Raw genomic sequence first — 19,951 nt, 5'->3', positions numbered from 1 at the left:
GTAGCTCTCCATTAGCATGTTGTGGTGTGAGAGTTATAGCTCTCCATTAGCATGTTGTGGTGTGAGATTTCTAGATCTCCATTCTCATGTCATGGTGTGAGAGTTGTAGCTCTCCATTAGCATGTCATGGTGTGAGAGTTCTGGCTCTACATTACCGTGCAATGATGTGAGTTCTGGCTCTCCATTAGCATATCTTGGTAGGAGCGTTCTAGCTCTCCATTAACATGTCATGGTGTGAGAGTTCTAGCTCTCCATTACCATGTTGTGGTGTGAGAGTTCTAGCTCTCCATTAGCATGTCATGGTGTGAGAGTTCTAGCTCTCCATTAGCATGTCAAGGTGTGAGAGTTCTAGCTCTCCATTAGCATGTCATGGTGTGAGAGTTGTAGTTCTCTATTAGCATGTCATGGTGTGAGAGTTCTAGCTCTCCATTAGCATGTTATGGTGTGAGCATTCTAGCTCTCCATTAGCATGCCATGGTGTGAGAGCTCTTTCTCTCGATTAGCATGCAATGATGGGAGAGTTTTAGCTCTCGATTAGCATGTCATGGTGTGAGAGCTCTAGCTCTCCATTACCATGTCATGGTGTGAGAGTTGTAGCTCTCCATAAGTATGTCATGGTGTGAGAGTTCTAGCTCTCCATTAACATGCAATAATGTGAGAGTTCTGGCTCTCCATTAGCATGTCGTGGTGTGGGAGTTTTAGCTCTCCATTACCATGTCGTGGTGTGAGAGTTATAGCTCTCCATTAGCATGTCAAGGTGTGAGAGTTCTAGCTCTCCATTAGTATGTCATGGTGTGAGTTCTAGCTCTCCATTAGCATGTCATGTGTGAGAGTTCTAGCTCTCCATTAGCAAGTCATGGTGTGAGAGTTCTAGCTCTCCATTAGAATGTCATGGTGTGAGAGTTCTAGCTCTCCATTAGCATGTCATGTGTGAGAGTTCTAGCTCTCCATTAGAATGACATGGTATGAGAGTTCTAGCTCTCCATTAGCAAGTCATCGTGTAGGAGTTCTAGCTCTCCATTAGCATGTTGTGGTGTGGGAATTCTAGCTCTCCATTAGCATGTCAAGGTGTGAGAGTTCTAGCTCTCCATTAGCATGTCATGGTGTGAGTGTTCTAACTCTCCATTAGCATGTCATGTGTGAGAGTTCTAGCTCTCCATTAGCATGACATGGTGTGAGAGATCTAGCTCTCCATTAGCATGCAATGATGTGAGAGTTCTAGCTCTCGATTAGCAAGTCATGGTGTAGGAGTTCTAGCTCTCCATTAGCATGTCATGGTGTGAGAGTTCTAGCTCTCCATTACCATGTCGTGGTGTGGGAATTCTAGCTCTCCATTAGCATGTCAAGGTGTGAGAGTTCTAGCTCTCCATTAGCATGTCATGGTGTGAGTGTTCTAGCTCTCCATTAGCATGTCATATGTGAGAGTTCTAGCTCTCCATTAGCATGACATGGTGTGAGAGATCTAGCTCTCCATTAGCATGCAATAATGTGAGAGTTCTAGCTCTCCATTAGCAAGTCATGGTGTAGGAGTTCTAGCTCTCCTCTAGCATGTCATGGTGTGAGAGTTCTAGCTCTCCATTAGCATGTCGTGGTGTGGGAATTCTAGCTCTCCATTAGCATGTCAAGGTGTGAGAGTTCTAGCTCTCCATTAGCATGACATAGTGTGAGAGTTCTAGCTCTCCATTAGCATGTCATGGTGTGAGTGTTCTAGCTCTCCATTAGCATGTCAAGGTGTGAGAGTTCTAGCTCTCCATTAGCATGTCATGGTGTGAGAGTTCTAGCTCTCCATTAGCATGTCAAGGTGTGAGAGTTCTAGCTCTCCATTAGCATGACATGGTGTGAGAGTTCTAGCTCTCCATTAGCATGTCGTGGTGTGAGTGTTCTAGCTCTCCATTAGCATGTCATGTGTGAGAGTTCTAGCTCTCCATTAGCATGTCGTGGTGTGGGAATTCTAGCTCTCCATTAGCATGCCAAGGTGTGGGAATTCTAGCTCTCCATTAGCATGTCATGGTGTGAGAGTTCTAGCTCTCCATTAGCATGTCAAGGTGTGAGAGTTCTAGCTCTCCATTAGCATGTCATGTGTGAGAGTTCTAGCTCTCCATTAGCATGTCGTGGTGTGGGAATTCTAGTTCTCCATTAGCATGTCATGGTGTGAGTGTTCTAGCTCTCCATTAGCATGTCATGTGTGAGAGTTCTAGCTCTCCATTAGCATGTCATGGTGTGAGAGTTCTAGCTCTCCATTAGCATGTCAAGGTGTGAGAGTTCTAGCTCTCCATTAGCATGACATGGTGTGAGAGTTCTAGCTCTCCATTAGCATGTCAAGGTGTGAGTGTTCTAGCTCTCTATTTGCATGTCATTTGTGAGAGTTCTAGCTCTCCATTAGCATGTCGTGGTGTGGGAATTCTAGCTCTCCATTAGCATGTCATGTTGTGAGTGTTCTAGCTCTCCATTAGCATGTCATGTGTGAGAGTTCTAGCTCTCCATTAGCATGTCGTGGTGTGGGAATTCTAGCTCTCCATTAGCATGTCAAGGTGTGAGAGTTCTAGCTCTCCATTAGCATGTCATGGTGTTAGAGTTCTAGCTCTCCATTAGCATGTCAAGGTGTGAGAGTTCTAGCTCTCCATTAGCATGACATGGCGTGAGAGTTCTTGCTCTCCATTAGCATGCAATGATGTGAGAGTTGTGGCATGCACTGTCCATTTGCAGCCAACACATAGAATCCGAATAAAAGGATGCTACATAATAAACCACCAAGAAGATTTGCACGAGGTATGATCACATCGCATGGCTGCACTGATGGTTGCACAGCTTGAGGTGTCCTACTTCCATTGCGATGGCGAGGTGCCACCCACCTGTACACATCTTTAGAATATAATCCTTTGTAAACGCACACATCCTGTCCTCTTCACTGGACACACAGTGTTAGTTTATCAATGGGTATAGCCGTTGTTACTGTAAGATGGGCATCAGGGGGCACTACAACACGATCACTTAATCACAACATGGAGAGCCGTTGCCCCTCATGTTTTCTTTCTCCAGAGCCCTTACAGCTGAGGGTGACCAGATGCCCCCGATCTGGTGGGACTTTTCTGTCCGTTTTCTATTAATGAAGAACTTGAGTAGAAGTGGCTTCCCAGCACTAGGCTTAAGCATCTTCCTGACCAGTGTGCCAGCAGGAACGCAGCTCCTGTGCAGCCTCGCACGCCTGCAATCAGAGGTAGTTGCCTTGTTGCAGTAGAGTATGTTAGGTAAGCATTAGCGGACACGATCCATGCTCACGGGAGCCATTTCACAAAAGAACTGGGGTGCACCTTTTGAGAGGCACTTTTCCCATTGTATCTCTGCACCCACAGTTTTAACCAGTACTTTAAGAGGCAAGCGAAATCGATGGGGGGGAGGGGGGATCTCTGGAAGGGGTCGTGACCGAAGTATGTTGGACATGGCCTAAAGGAGGAGCAGGCGGCTTGGCCAAGAGCCACCAGATTCAAACAGTAGCACCTTAGGCAGGTGCATTATCAGGGAGCTTGAAACTCGGCTGGATTATCTGGTAAAAGCTGTGTTCCAAGCTCCCACATTGCCGCGTGTTCCCCGCCATGTGCCTCCCTTGCTCCCTCCACCTCCCCCATGCTTTCTTTAGCACCTGCAGGTAAGCAAATGTGGGTGCAAAAGACAAAAAAAAAGTATTACAAAATAAAAACGTACTTTCATTCCTACGATACGCCACTTCCGTGACATGGGAGTGCACTTTCATTGTTGATACTTCACCTTCATCAACACTGAAAACAGACTCCTTCTCTGAGACACGGCATCGTAGGACTCCAGGTACATTTTTCTTTATTTATAATTTATTCGAGCCTTTAGCTCTGCATGTGTTAATTCATGGGTACTTATGGTGACATGCACCTCAGCGTTGGGCCCACCCTGCTTGTAAGTGTCCCATAACGTGTTACCGGGCCCTCATTTCGCTCTGCCCCTTATTGGGCCGGCAATGTCAGCCCGTCGCCTCGATGTATATTGCCTCAATACATTATGAGGCCTTGCACACATGCATTTCCGGTCAGCATTGTCTCAGCTGGTCTTGTCTGCATACTATAAATAAAGCTCCCTCTGGTTCAGTTTCTAAATACATCTCTGTAAATAGATTTGTTTCTCAGTAAATCACGTTCAATCTGTAAAAAAGGTGACCAGGCCCTTTTCTTAAGTTTTCATTTGGGGTTTTAGCTCCCCTGCTGGCTCTGTGTACTGTGATAATGTGGAGCTATTAACCCCCTGGCTCCATTGCTTTGCTTTAACTAGGATCTTGCCACATGAAGTCACACCGAAGGACTGACAGTATGCATATATTGCCTAGGGCGGCGCCAGTCTCCTCCAATGTGCTTTTGGTAGCCAAAGACAGACCTCTTTAGGATGTGTTATCGCTGACCTGTTTAACCTACTTTAAGCTCTTTGATGTGGGGCAGGGAATATGCTCGGCGAATAATGAAGATCGAGGAGGGGCTAATGTTTTGAAAATCCATGATACATCCAGGAAATCACCCACTCGAGTTTGTATTAGGAAATATCTCCACTATAATGTATGCACCGCACAGCTGCCTCAGAACGTGAAGGGGGAGTGTTTGGGCCTCCCCAAACATCATATTGAAAAGGCCCCCCAAAGAGCCCCCATTCATCTTCCACAAGGCCTGAAGTCACCCATGAGAATGGGGAGGGGAACACATAAATGTAAGCTACTTTGCATGCAATCAAAGAACTTTTTGGGAATATGAAAACTAGCACAGGATTTTTATGTGACATAACTGTGACAATGATTGAAACCTGCAAACCTTCTGATCACATAATGTACACTAGCCTGCCTTCTGCTGTCATGTATGATAACACCCTAACAGTAAAATGACTGCAAACTATGAGTTGTATACATACATAGATTTGGACAGCTTCACACGCAGAGGAGCAGCGGACCCACCAATCACACCAAGGCACCGCACATCACCAGGACTCAGAACAAAACACTGCCGTGCAGAGGAACAACCTTCCTCGCCTGCCACCAGGCCAAGGCCCAGCCAAGACCCAGAGGACACCCACCACATCCAAGCTGAGCTACGTTGGAGTCCTAAAGATGCCATCCAACCCACTGCGAGCCACTGTCCCAGTGCAGGAGGAGGGAACAGTGAGCTCCATCAACTGGAAGACCATCATTGCGCAATTTGCAGCGTTTGTCGTAGAGATAAACATCGACCCCACCGTGATGATGGTGGCAAGGCTCGTCCTGAGCCTATTCAAGGGAGAAGAATCAAACCAACATGCCATCTAAACCGAGCTATGCCATCGTGATGTGGCAACCCAACAGTATCCTGAAGCAGACAGATTAACTCCTTCATCTAACGGAAACGAGAAACATGAGTGCTGCCTTGCTGTCAGAGACCCACCTGCAAGGAAACCAGAAGCTGAGCCTGGCGAACCACAAAGTGTACCGGACCGACCGACCAGCAGGAGCCAAAGGAGCGGGGACAGCAGTGATAGTGAAGACAGCGATCGACCACCATGACATTGCGCTCCCACCCCTCAGAAGTATTGAAGCCACTGGAGTGCAAGTCAAGACTGCGAAAGGACCACTACAGCTGATTGCAACTTACTGCCCTCCGAAAACAAAGCTTGACCTTGGAGACCTGGATGCTTTGATGACCTCCACTGTTACAACAATCATCAGAGGAGACCTCAACCCCAAACATTGATGCTGGAACTCCAGGACCGCCAACCAGAGGGGATGGACACTGCTGGCGTTCTCCAGGTCGAACAACTGTGTGGTAGCAAGTCTGACTGAATTCACGCACTATCCAGGTACAGAAAGTCACAACCTAGGTGAGCTGGACATCGTGCTACTGATGAACCAGCAACATTCCATGGAGCTGGAAACACTGGCAGAGTTGACCTCGGACCACAACCCAGTGGGAGGCGATATGGAACCCTACCAGCAGGCCGAGAGGTACAACTTCAGAGGAGCTGACTGGGGCTACTACAAGGAAGAGCTGAGCGGCATGGCCACACCTAGCCCCCTGAGCACCAAGGAAGACATCGACAATACTGTGGAAGACTTCGCAATAGCAGTCCAGCAAGCAGTGGAGAGCAGCATTCCAAAGCAGAAGACAAACTGATGTTTCATCTATGATCTACTGAGAGGCATCCAGCAGTCAACAACTGACAAGAACCGGGCCTGATGTTCGTGTCAGAAGTTCTATGTGCCTGTTCACCTGCAGAAATACAACACGCTCATGAGGTTCCTGCCGGAGCAAGTTAGATAGCACCACGGAGAGAAGTGGGAGGCCACAACAGCCAAGCTGAAGAAGGCGGACAACTCAGTGGGGGCCATCATAAGTTTGGAGGTAGCTATGCCGCTATTAGCGGCATGGCTACCCCCTTATCGGGTACCAGGTCCATGTTACCTGAATGGGGAAGTACCGGGCCATTCCAACCTTGGAGGGCCCGGTATTTCCCCATTCAGGGAACCCGGGTCCGGTACATCTCCATTCCTATTTGAGCCCCCAGAGGGCTCAATGGGAATGGGGAGCATGCCAACAACGGCCCTGCTAATAACAGGCCCGTTGTTAGCATGCTGGTCTGCTTGCGGGACCCGCTAAGGCCGCCTGGTAAATCTAGGTGTCCCTACCGGGTCCCTTGAGCAAACCTCGTAATGCAGCGGTAGGGGTTTAACGGGGCCGGCAGCTCTACCGACCCCGTTAAACCCCTACCGCCAACCTTGTAATGACCCTTAGGGTGGAGAATGACTTGTCACCTGACTGGGAAGAAGAATCCAAGTCCACCAATCCAGGGACTTATCCACCTTGCATGCAGCAACAAAGACAAGGTGGAGGTCCTCGCCGACACACCGGAGGCTTTGTTCACCCCAAACAAGGCAAGCAGGCTTTCAGAGTGGAGGAAGAATTTGACAAGCATCTCGCAGAAGACCAACCGGGATGGAAGCAGAAGATATCAAGGAGCGCACAAGCTCTGAGATAGCAGGACTTGCAGAGAAGCTGGTGAATGGCAAGGCACCAGGGAGCGATGGAATAACCAACCTGGCCATCAAGAACCTCCTGCTGACATCAATGGAACACCTCACATAGCTCTTCAATGCATGCATGAGACCTCAGCACTTCCCAAGATCCTGGAAGGAAGCAAGGGTCATTGTGTTCCCAAAGGCCGGCAATCCACTGAGGGATACTGCAAACTACCGCTCTATCAGCCTGCTCTCTGGATTATTGTAGCTCCTGTAAAAGGTACTCCTTGTGCGCCTCAGTAAATTTGCATCCGAAAGAAATCTGCTAGCAAAGGAGCAGTTTGAATTGCGAAAGGAGCATGCAATGACCAATCAGCTGCTGAGAGTGGTGGACACCATCAGCCACAGATTCAGCATCAACAAGTCCACAGGAATCGTTTTCTTGGATGTTGCCAAAGCATTCGACCGAGTCTGGCACAAGGGACTGCTGCACAAGATGATCGTCGTGGGATTTCCAAACTACCTGGTGAAGTTGATTGCAAGCTACCTGGGAGAAGGCACCTTCCATATCCCCGTGCAGTCTGAGATGTCCTCATCACATCCCATACGAGCTGGTGAGCCATAGTGATCGAACCGCAGACCCCGCCTGTTCAACATTTTCACCAACGACATCCAGACAGATCTCCACAAGGACGACCTGGCACTATATGCGGACAATGTTGCAGTGATCTCCCAGTAGTTCAGCAAAAGAAAGTGGCGAAGAACCTGAAAGCTTCAATGGATGCTATCTCAACATGGCGGACAGAACTCAACACCAGCAAGACAACTGCCACGCTGTTCACCAGAAGAAGATCAAGGAGCACCCTCACATCAGCCTCAACGGGGAGACCATAAAGTGGGAGAGCAGCAGTCGCTACCTCAGTGTGACCCTGGTTAGTAAATTCAACTGGCAAAGCCATATCAAGAAGAATCAGCAGAAGGCATCAGGAAAGATGGAGGGGCTGTAACCACTCCTGAAGACCAAGTCCATGCCCCTTGGGACAAAGATCAATGTCTACGATGCGATCATCAGACCTACATTGACGTATGCCTCCCCAGCATGGATGACCTGCCAGGAGCGACACCAGAAGAGTCTTCAGATAGTCCAGAACAAGGCCCTGAGGATAGCATCTGGAGCTCCACTCTTCACAAGGATAGCTGACCTTCACAGAGAAATGGACATTGAGATGTTGGACGAAGATCTAGCAAAGCTGAGCAGGAACCTCTGCCAAGTACTGGATCAGAACCCAAACCATCTGATCAGAAGACTCACTGCCACCACTGCAACCCCTTTTGACCGCTGCTTGTGGCCCATCACGGTGAAGACCCTGTGAAACCAGCCTTACTGTGACAAGTCCACACAGACCAGGAAGAAATCCAACCCACGACTACATACTCAACCCGAGAGGATTGAGTAATGAGGCTCAAGCCTCGGTATCCAATAATCACAGCTGATGCATAAAATATGTCAGCAAGAAGAAGAAAGAAGCCGATTCACCCTTTGGGAGTCAATGGTTGGCTGTTTACAAACAGCTCTCTAATGCGGCTGATTACTTAATACTGATTACTAGAAGGTGGGCTCTTCTGCAGAGGTAAGATTGTGCAGGGCAGGCTCTTTGGATCTGTCATTGCCATGTGCTTGTGTTTGGGACTGAGAGAGCTCCCACCGAGCCCCACATCAAAGAAAGTCTTCGGAGGCTGCAGGGCTCGACCCGTCCAGCTAACACACCTGATTGTAAGTTTGCCTGTCCCTGATTCCCAGAAGAGACGTGCTGTGATTAGGCGATGGTAGCATAGGTGGGATTGGGTGTGTGGTCAGGCAGTCAGCCCCCTCATGCATACTTTAGTGTCGGCCATGTTGCCAGTTGAAATAACACGAGAAATACACTTCAGTCAAAAAATTGAATTGGCTACAACGTTCGCTTAAAACGAAGGCAACACAATGAAGAACAACGCTTTCATATAGCATTATTTTCTAAAACAAAAGAACACAATCTTAATGAAGTGAAAATACCCATTTCAAAGTTCACAAATCAATGGATTTAAGTGTAATCAAGATAAACAATAGGCAGGTGACAGGGTGAAGGCATATGTTTGCTTAGCCTGAGACAAGAAAATGGGAGCATTAAAAGAAGTGCACCCATTGCAACTTGCAAAACGTGAGAAACCACTGAAATGTCAATTTGACGTGGACATGCTGGGAGCATAGTCAGAGGTTTGGGGGCTGCACTCAGATTTTATGGTAACACTATGCTGTTTGACAATGAGCAGTTTAAGTCACAGATTTGGGGTGCTGGGTTATGTGGGCTCCGCTCGTTTTAACAGGCCTGTTTACAATCGAAATTTCACCTTTTTTTAAACATAACTCTTTGCACAGAATTGGGCTTTCCATATCTTTGCTTCCTGTATTTTTTGTACTATTTTCAATATTATTGGTTACATTGTTTTAAACATAAAATGTCCTCTTGAAATCCCTGTTTTTACTACAGGGTTTTACTGCTGGGGTATTTTTTTGTATCGTAGAACTGTTACCGACACCTACGTATTGCATTGACTTATTGCACCCTAGTTTCTGGGGTCACCCCCCTCACCATGTCGTGAGCGCATTTCGAGTGACAAGACTGAAAGGACCAGTGACTGTGAATGGATTTTTTAGATTGGCACCGCTGTTTAAAAGGTTTACATGTAAAAATAAAAAAGAATAGAAACGTTCATGTCAAGCAAGAGCATTTCTATTGAACATAGAAATGAGCGTTGCGGCTGCGGCAGCAAGAAGTGCATCTGAATGTGCATCAAGCATGCCCTTTATCTGTGGCAGTCCCTCGCCAAATCCCTCCACCACCTTCAATCCACATGCACAGAGTAACTTCAGTGAATCAGTGTGGTCACAGAATGCAGGCGTTTTTCCACTTGTGGGTTTCCTGTGCACAAGAAGCGGAGAAAACCTCTTTGTGAATGTGGCCGACCATGTTGACTAGTGTGACTGCATGCCTGTCCTTCTGCCGTGGGTATGAATGATGCCCAGTCTGTGGCGAAGCCTACATGTTTTTTAATCTACTGTTGACTGTTGTGGCGTGAAGGGAATCGCCACACTATAAGGCATTGTTATATTCTTTCCGTGTCTATGGAGTCTCCTAACTTTGACAAGCTTTTTAACTACAGCAACTTTATTCATTTCATTTCTAAAGCGCACTAAACCCGGCGGCATCAAGGCGCTGTTACAACCAGTGACACAATCGCAAGACAGATCTAATATACGCTATTGGAGCTGGAATTACCACAGCTGCTGGCACCAACTTGCCGTCAATGGCTACTCTTTAAAGGATTTAAAGTGTACTCATTCCAATTGGTGACCGTCCTTGATATTAATTTTGAAAATAGGGTTGCCCAATGGAGATTATCATTTCCGGTACAGTATTTCTCCCTGAATTCCATAGCGTCACAGTGTAAGGATGATGCCTGCATCTGACATGCCTGATGAGTAGAGATAAGTGAGAGTTTTGGGATAAGGAAGGCACCCCCCCATTCTTTTTTTCTTTTTCTCCGCACAGGTGATACTCATACCTAACTCAAAGGGTAGGTGTTCGTATCTCACACATTACTCGCAAATCCTTACTGATCAGACCAATAAGAAACCACACAAGTCAGATACTAATATAGACATACTATTTTATTTCCCCACAGACCTCGTATCGTACCAATGTGCTGGAAACCCCTCTAAGACCAAGCGGAAATATCCGGACGTTTGAAGTATCCGCCTTCTATCTTCGCTTTGTGGATCGCCACAGACTGCAATTAAAGCAGTTTATTCCCTGCATGCCCACTATTTGAGGTTTATTAAGGTAAGCGCTCTTCCTGTCACCCGCTGCTCGTAAATCCTCACAGATCAGACCAACCAGAAAATATACGACTCACATACAAATATAGGTATACTACTCCTTCTTGCAACAGATTTCGCATCAGACCAATGTGTTGGCAACCCTTATACGCATTACTTACAACAGCATGAGTGCGACCGTTATATAAAAGCCATACAGGTAAGCTTATTTATTAAATCCTCAGTCTAAAGCATATACTTTCTTGAAAAGATGTCCTTACATAATCGGGTAAATATAAATATAGATTTGCAATCATCAAAAATCCATAATTTATGCCAATTAATAGAATTTATACAGTGAACAAAATGTGCAGTCGCATGCTGCGACATTATGGCTGCGTTACGCAATGTGCCCGTCCGAGATAATTTAACTTTGTACTACGCTAGTTACCAATAGCAGCTTAACAGGCTATTTTCAAATTAAATTAAATCCAAATTTAATTCCCAGTTTTGAAACATGAGCCATATATATTTTTCTCTTTGGTCTAGATCTGTGTTCCAAACACCATTTTGGCTTCTCAGTATTTGACAATGCAAACAACAAGTCCATAGCTTATTCCGTTGTTGAACGCCTGCATGGTATAAAACAGCAGACTCCACATTCACCCACCCCATTTAAATCACAAGGAAATGTAATGAAAAGCTCTTTTCTGAGACTGTGCCTTTTTAATGTTCACATATCCAATCACATAAACAATGGGTCACTCACCTCAGTACTCCAATCACTGCTCAGTATTTACTTAGTAAATGGCTAGCATGTTCACTAATTTCATGACAGTATTTATGAAACAAAGGTCACTTCGAACTGTCTAATCTATTGTTCTCCCTCTTCCTGTCCATGCTCTTACATCTCTCTCTCTATCTGCACTGAATTGCAATACATGCAACAGGTTGCTTCAATGTATTGGACAATACAATGAGTTGATTATAATTGCTCAGCCCTGATATGATATGATATGATTGTTTATTTATATAGCGCCTATACACAATGTGTTTCAAAGCGCTTCAAGGCAAGGGAGGGAACAAGGGAAAATACAACCACATTCTTACAGGCCATGAAAAGTAAGGATGTGAAATTAACTATCGTACTCGGACTGACGAAATTTCTGATAGTGCAAGAGCTAAGACATGGATAAGGAAGGGAGGGGGAGAGTGGGAAGGAAATGGAAACAGACAGGCGACTACCGCACTAGGCCTGATGACATTTCTGGTAGAGCCGGAGAAAAACAAAAGGTGAGGGAGAGGAGTGCAGAAAGGGAGGGGAGGAACAAAAGAAGCGACTATCATATTGGGCCTGACAACATTTTAGATAGTGCTGGAGGGGTGCTGTGAAGGAAAAAAAACATAATGGGAGGGTGGAGGAAACAGACGAGGTTGCTATAATATTAGGTCCAGGGACAATTCTGATAGAGTAAGTGCATAGAAGAAAGTAAGGGGAGGAGATAGGAAAAGGGAGAAGGGAAAGGAGGAGAGAAAAGAGAGTAAGCAGTCAAAAAGAGTGGAGAAGCAAGAGTGGAGAGCAAATACAATTGCAGAAGTCAGTAGTAACACATAATGTCACAAGCCAGGATACAAGATGAAGATGGGAACAGCATGATTCAGGGCCACCATGAGTACAAGATGCAAAGGAAGTCCAGCATGAGAGTTGAGAAAGAGTGACGCACCGTGAATGAATGAAGTCCATAAAAGTCAAATCCAGCATTGGCCACAAGACAGTGATAGTGAAGGAAGGCACCAGGTGGGCGGAGCTTGCTAAGTGGTGAAAAAGAGCAGCAGGCAGGAAGGTACCAGGTGGGCGGGGCTTAGGCCAGGTGACCTAGATCCACTTGCACCTGCTCCCCATCTGCTAAGGTTGATGACAACCTTAGTAGGTTGAAACACGTGTCGGCAGTTATAAGTGTCTTAAATCTGCCTATTTTTATTTGATACTCTTAGGAAAACCCTAAAATTGATGTTTTGTTAGAAACTTTTGGGATTTCAATTGATTATGCAATACAATGTTTTGAATGTTAAACAGTCTGAGAAAACCCATCTATGTCGACTTTGTATTTAGATTAGCAATCCACCAAGTATAAATTTTACAGCAACTATATGTTTCATTTCCACACCTGTTCTGACTGTTTATCACAAATAAATTGAGCCACACAGGCAGAAAATTGAAACTATATCGCTTCTTTTGAGCACACAAACAGAAACTTTGGTGTAAAGCGCAGCAAGCAGAGGACAACATTTCTCTCTGGATACTCATACCTGGTGGTGTCTGTTGCTATGGAGATCCTCTGAGAGAATGTGCCATGGTCTGCATCCAAGGACCTGTTCTGTAAGAGAAGAAGCGAAGCTTTAGGGGGTACCAGTATTTCCAGGTCTATGTGTTTTGAGCTTTTTTTTTTAATAATGTGGACCAAGTACTATTGACACGAATAATGTCTACATGCAAAAAAAATGATAATGTTAAAATCGGGCAAAAATATTGACTCCAAAAATAAGAATGTAATGACTCACTAAGAATCCCAGTAAATCAGGAACACACCCAACACCTAAGAAACGACCAAGAAGTACACAGCACACACTTGCTCCTACTGACTCCCCAACCCCCACAACAACTACAGGAGGAATCCCTGTGCCCCTAGGATAGCTGCCCCTTTCTCCATCAGGTTCACTTTCTGGACAGGGTATCACGTCTCCCTTCCCATCACGTATGCAAAGGCACACACACTCCACTCAACATTTGTACGGCCTGCATTTGTTAAACAATATTGTAACCTCGATATGTTTGATGTCAGCGAGTTTTCTGTAGGTATTATCGCTGAGCGATGCAATCAGGGAGATGGGGCGTGTTCTATGGGCGAAGCACATTTATGCAGATGCCGTGTTGCGCTCAGCCCCTGAAATACGCGGACAGTGTCTGAAAGGTGCGAAGCTGGCGGGGGAGGATGGAGAGTGGGAGTGGCAGGGGAAGGAAAAAAAGGATGGGAGGGGAAGGGCTGGTGAAGAACAGCAGGACTGGGAACTCATAGTACCGTCTCGAAATCCGAGTCTGCTTCTTGCTTCTGCAGCTGCTCAAAGCGGAACTGGTGCCCTGAAATGGGAAGAGAGAGAGAGCACCCGTCATCACCTTGGCCCGATCCAACTCCAGAGTTCCCAACTGCAGAGACGCATTTCCAGCTTGGTAGCAACAGAACACACCTCAAGAGGCGCTTTAGGTTATATGGACACGGGTCTTTCTTGCAGCCTGTGACTTTCTACCTGCCGCTCTACTGCACACTAGAGGTTTCCCTATCTGCACATGTAGCTTACGGCAGGGGGCTGCAACCTGGGGCTCTCCAGATGTTTTGAGCTACGCTGCCCCTGATCCCTTACCATTGAATATGTTGGCTAGGGCTGATGGGAGTTGTAGTCCTTAAATATCGAGAGCCATAGTTTGCAGACGCCTTCCTTTGGGGAGGGATCCCTGGAGAGGTGCACACAGGGATTCTTCCCTGTGCAGATCCTTTAGGGGAATTCCTATTGTCAACGACATGCCAAGGGATTCCTACTCACCCGGGCACGTGTGGGCTTCTTTCTCTCATGGAACCCCAGTGGTATATCAGTTAGGTGAGAGCCTCCAACTTGCCTCTGCATATTTGGCGCTTCACCTCTACGGCGCTACATGAGCTTTCTCTCAACCAGGCATATCAGGTGGGTACCACTTCAACCAGGAATATCAGGTGGGTACCACTTCAACCAGGAATATCAGGTGGGTATCACTTGCTCTGTGACAGAAGGGGGCCCCATCGTGTGCGTGCATGTTGGGGTGTTCTGCGTACACAGGCGTATCAGGGTTTTCCTGCTCACACTGGCCCCACAGGCGCGTTTATATCTAACCACTGTAATATAAAGGGGGGAGGGAGATCCACTCTGGTGTGAGTTTAAAACACATCACTAGCCCCTCCCCTAACAGAGGATTCATTGTTTTAATTAAAATTTGAATTTTGATTCATTGATAAGCCGTACTAAAAAGTCTTGTACCCAGCGCACCTAATGAACTTCAATAATGCACATAGCCATGTAGCTGAAAAGAAATTAATTAGAAATCACATTTCATTAAAAATAATGCACATTAAACCTATGCACAAATCATAATGTTCTTCAGCTTGAGGCTACGGGTAAGAGCTTGGAACATTTAATTATAGATGTCGAGTAATTGGATCCCAGAGATTAGCTAAATTAAAATGAAATTAGTAAGGCGTATTTATCAGTAGCTCATGTGTGCTGCCAATTCGCACATTTGATAAGCAAAAATGCTGGATGCAGATTCAAAATTGCACATGCGTGACTTTGCAACTTTGGTTTACTTAAACTGGGTAATTTTTCCATATCCAGTGGCGGCTTGTTTGTATGGGCAGGTGGCCGCCTGCCACCCCCGCGCTTGAGTGGCAGGCAGCTCAGTCCATTATTTGCAGGAGGACTGTGCTGCCTGCCTCTGTGCAAGAGGTTGTCCCCCTGCTACCTTGTTTTTCAATGTGGAGCTCTTTAGGCTCCAGAAAATGTGGATAGCTTAATAATAAGAGGCCGGCATGGCCCCACTACCTCTCATTATTACTCTGCTAGGGTAGGCGGTGCTGATTGACAGGAGAGGAATCCTCTCCTCTACTCTTAGTCAGAGCACTCTGCGTGGGGAAGACCTTCGGGATGTGTCGACATGCAGAAGGTGCGAGCAGGCGATAAGTGAAAAATAAATGTATGTATGTAATGTGTTTGTATGTGTGCATGCAAGTGGCATTGTCTGGGGGTATGTGTGTGATTGTGCCCGCGTGTGAATGTATGGATGTTTGCTTTTATGTATGCGTGCATGCAAGGAATATTCTGAGTGCTGTACGACTGTGCGGCTGGATAAGAGAGTGATTGTTTTGTGAATGAGAGCATGTGTGCTTTGAGTGTGTGTTTGCTTGCGCTCTGTGCATGAAATGGGAACGTGCCTCTCATTTTATAGGGTCTTCTGGCAGTATGGCATTTTTGCTGGTCATCAAGGGTAAATGTCTAGCTTTTTTGGTGCAGCCAGTCTGGATCTACGTTCTTACTGTGGCATGGCACTTTTTGCTGGGCATCTATGGTAAAGCAAGAATGATGAAAGTTTTTATTTTATAAGGTGCACTATTGCACTATACAGCAAAAAGGTTTTTCCAGGCACCATTATGCAGCTACACTTACTTTGGTGCAGACAATCTAGTTATGTTTTCATATTGTAGCATGTCATTTTTACTAGTACGAAGGCGGAAGCCAGTATGATAAGTGTTATTATGTTTCTAAGCTGGCTTTCATTGGTGCGATCTACTTTCGTACGGTGGCATCACTGGAAAAGCAAACATGATAAGTTTTATTATATAGCTAGAATGATCTACTTTGGTGCAGCCAGTCTAGTTATGTTTTCATATTGTGGCATTGCTTCTTTTTTGCTGTTATGAAGGGTAAAGCCAGCATGATGAGTGTTATTACATTACTAAAAAAGTCAGTTTGTGCCTGCACCTCTTTGCGCCAATTTTAACACGTACCAAGAAGTCACAAAAGCCAGTTTTCTTGAAAAAGAATTTTTCTTAATTTATTGACTTGTCATTTAGCCCTTGTTGGATGACACGTGTTTCGGCGTGTATCTAGCGCCTTTTTCAAATCCGGGCTGTTTATGTGCATGAAAAGTAAAACAAAACCAAATACAATTTTGAGTGCATTGTTAAGTAACATCCTCTTTAGTTCCTCATTACATAGTACAAATGGTGACTCTCATTGGTGCTGTGATCTCATTTGTAAAGGTTCCCCACAACAATAGAACAAAATGACACCTTTGCCATCCACCTCGTGCAATTCTCTGTGTATCAATCAACATAGAAAAAAAAGGAAAAAAACCTAAAAAGAAGAGATGTAAATAGATTGTATCTGTTACAGAAAGATGGGGAGGATAAGTAGGACTTATATTATATCATGTTAAATATCGAATTGAGCCATTTCTTACCCTTTCTTATTTGATTTTAGTTCCCCCTCTGGGAAAAGTCTCTCTTGGTTGATCACAAGACCGGAGTCCTAGGGCTCAATCCCTCCTAAACACAAAATTCGATATGATTGTCAATCTGTATTGATAATTATATAAGGTCCAATGTTCAACACTCACGTACGGAGTCCCTCAATTCTATGTTAATGTTTGTATTGAAACCATAGTTATTCATTCATATATTATTATCTTTAATTATTTGTCCAAAGTCACTCATAGAATTCCCTCCGTCACCTTATTGTATATTTTGTATTTATCCCCGTGGTTCTAAGGCTTAGTTCTGTTTGCCCACATCATCTACAAAAAGTTCTGTGTGCTACAGTAACAAGGTGCTTCTCCCCACTACTACGGGAGAGATAGACATACTGGGCACGCGTGTTTACAATATTTGCCTCTTGCGCGAATTCGTTTACCAAATACAAATTAATTTGCACGGTTAAGAACGTGCGTGCTTATTCACGGTGGGCTTCCCACCCAGAATAAGGGCTTACCTGAAAATTATAATGCTCGTGCCTCACGGGTTGGGGGTCCCATCTTACCTGGAGTTGACTCCTTGTTAATATGGAGTCTATTTCCTCCAGTCCCTCTTCGCTCTCCATGCGCGTTCCTTAGCGGCCATATTTTGGGATGCCTGCCTATATTTTACTATGCGGCACGTTCAACATACCTCTAATGTCCCGTGATAGTTACATGTTTTGTATCAGTATGTTTAACTAATGTTAGTTTACTAAAAGGCAGTGTTATTTGGTTTACAATTTCAATGTTCCGTTTATTTCAAAGAAGGGGGACTTCTCGTTTTAAACTTACCCTGCGCAAAACTACCTCCACGTTGGGTGTAGAGGATTCTGGTTATAGTAGTCCCTTGATTGTTACGATATTATAATTCCTTTTCAATCATTACATTGTAAATGGCTGTTTAATTATTTGTTGTTTAATATTCCCCAATTAGGACCTCTAAATGAGCCAGGACTTTTGAATAATTCCTATGTGATTTATATGTATGAACATCTTTTTTGTCATATTTGTTTCAAAGGTCAATTGTTATACATTCATTGTGAGTGAGCCCTGATTCTAGATAATATTTCAAAAATCTGAAAGAGTATGTATTCGTAGTAAGACAATTGTCATTTGTTGGTCAAGAATATCTCTAGGAGTTAGAGTCTCACAATGATAGTTAAAGCAATTACAATGACAAAAACACCTTTTTTTAAAAGTCTCTAAAACTGGTTTCCAATCTCCATTCCATTTAAATCAAAGAAAATGTACCATTTCATTGTCTGAATTTAACCCTTTTTCCACCGTTTTGAAACGACAGATTAATCTGGCTTCTTCCTGCCGTAAGCATAGTTCTTGGTTTCCTCCTCGTTTTCCCATCTTTATTCTTTTCAGACCAACGAACCTTATATCTTGTTTGTTCTGCATTTGGTGATGGTTTTGCCAATGTAGGGACAACGGGAGGTTCTTATTTTGGCTTCCAATAGCCGAAATATGTTCCCTGATTCTGGTTCTCAACTCGCGAATGGTACTGCCAATGTATATCATATTGCAAACACATATCACTGCATAAATGACATATTTGGATCTACAGTTGATTTGCTCTTTGATCCTTATTTTCACACCATCTTGGTTTACAAAAACATCTGTTTCTGGTACAGCATAGTGACACATCAAACAGAAGCCGCATTTTCTGAAACCTGACTGCGGTTGATGTAGCCATGCCTCTGGCAAGACACCTACTTGTTGGCGACCTGGGATGTGAAAGCCTTGTACACATCCATTGAATACAAACTGGCACTAGATGCAATTGACTATACTTTCAAGAACAGATCTGCCTCTTACTTTAATTATGCATGCATGCTTAAACAAATGCTCATGGCAACCTTGGAGAATAACATCTTCATCTTTGATAATCAATTTTTCCGCCCAAATTCGTGGGGTTGCAATGGGTGCCAAATACGCCCCGGCCCTCGCAAACATCGTGATGGGAATGTTTGAAGATTTATTTATATACCAATTACAAGATTTCCAAAACAAGATAATCAAGTGGTTGAGATACATTGATGATGTACTGATTATTTGGAATGGACCACCAGAAGAATTAGAGTCTCTATTACATCAAGTAAATGGGAACCAATTTGGCTTAGAGTTCATTGGCCACAGTAGTCGGTCAGAAATTAACTTTTTGGATCTAACCATCTATGTATCCGGGGATAAACTACACACTAAAACGTTCAGAAAAGAAACAGAAGTTAACTCGACACTTTATGCAACCAGTTGCCACCATAAACCAGTTATTCAGAATATTCCCAAAGGCAAGTTCATTAGAGCTAGACGAAACTGTACTGAATCATCAAATTTTGAGAGAGAGTGCCAACTGCTATCAGATAGATTTACAGTCAGAGGATACCCAAAAAAATCAATCACAAATGCAAAGAAAAAAGCCAAAAGCATGACCAGACAATCAACATTGTCTCAAAATATCAAAGAAGTACAACAAGACAGCACGATTCACTTTATTACTGCGTATTGCGCAAATAACAAAGAAATCAAGAGAGTCCTAAAGAGGAATTGGTACTTATTAAAGTTGGACCCGCATATATGTGAATATATACAAGATCACCCAACAATAGTATACAGGAAGGCTAAAACGCTGAAAAGCATGCTAAGTCCATCATTTTTGCCGGAAAAAGGAGAAGAAATAAGACCAGAGGCATGGCTACATCAACCGCAGTCAGGTTTCAGAAAATGCGGCTTCTGTTCGATGTGTCACTATGCTGTACCAGAAACAGATGTTTTTGTAAACCAAGATGGTGTGAAAATAAGGATCAACGAGCAAAACAACTGTAGATCCAAATCTGTCCTTTATGCGGTGATATGTGTTTGCAATATGATATACATTGGCAGTACCATTCGCGAGTTGAGAACCAGAATCAGGGAACATATTTCGGCTATTGGAAGCCAAAATAAGAACCTCCCGTTGTCCCTACATTGGCAAAACCATCACCAAATGCAGAACAAA

At 44.6% G+C, this 19,951-nt stretch overlaps 1 protein-coding gene across 1 annotated transcript in view; it reads right to left on the bottom strand.

Annotated features, from left to right (window-relative positions):
• Positions 1–19,951, bottom strand: part of MAP4K1 (mitogen-activated protein kinase kinase kinase kinase 1) — an 869,227-nt gene that overhangs the window by 331,027 nt on the left and 518,249 nt on the right. The window contains exons 14-15 of the mRNA XM_069644317.1: positions 13,931–13,989; positions 13,161–13,228 (exon numbers count right to left, since the gene is read on the bottom strand). Of these exons, the coding sequence (XP_069500418.1) occupies positions 13,161–13,228; positions 13,931–13,989 (127 nt within the window). The remainder of the gene's footprint in view (positions 1–13,160; positions 13,229–13,930; positions 13,990–19,951) is intronic.

The sequence above is a fragment of the Ambystoma mexicanum genome, chromosome 2p, assembly GCF_040938575.1.
Source record: "Ambystoma mexicanum isolate Mex_15411 chromosome 2p, UKY_AmexF1_1, whole genome shotgun sequence".
NCBI lineage: Eukaryota > Metazoa > Chordata > Amphibia > Caudata > Ambystomatidae > Ambystoma > Ambystoma mexicanum.
The sequence above is the reverse complement of the archived record's forward strand: the minus strand, read 5'-3'. Positions and strand labels throughout refer to the sequence as shown.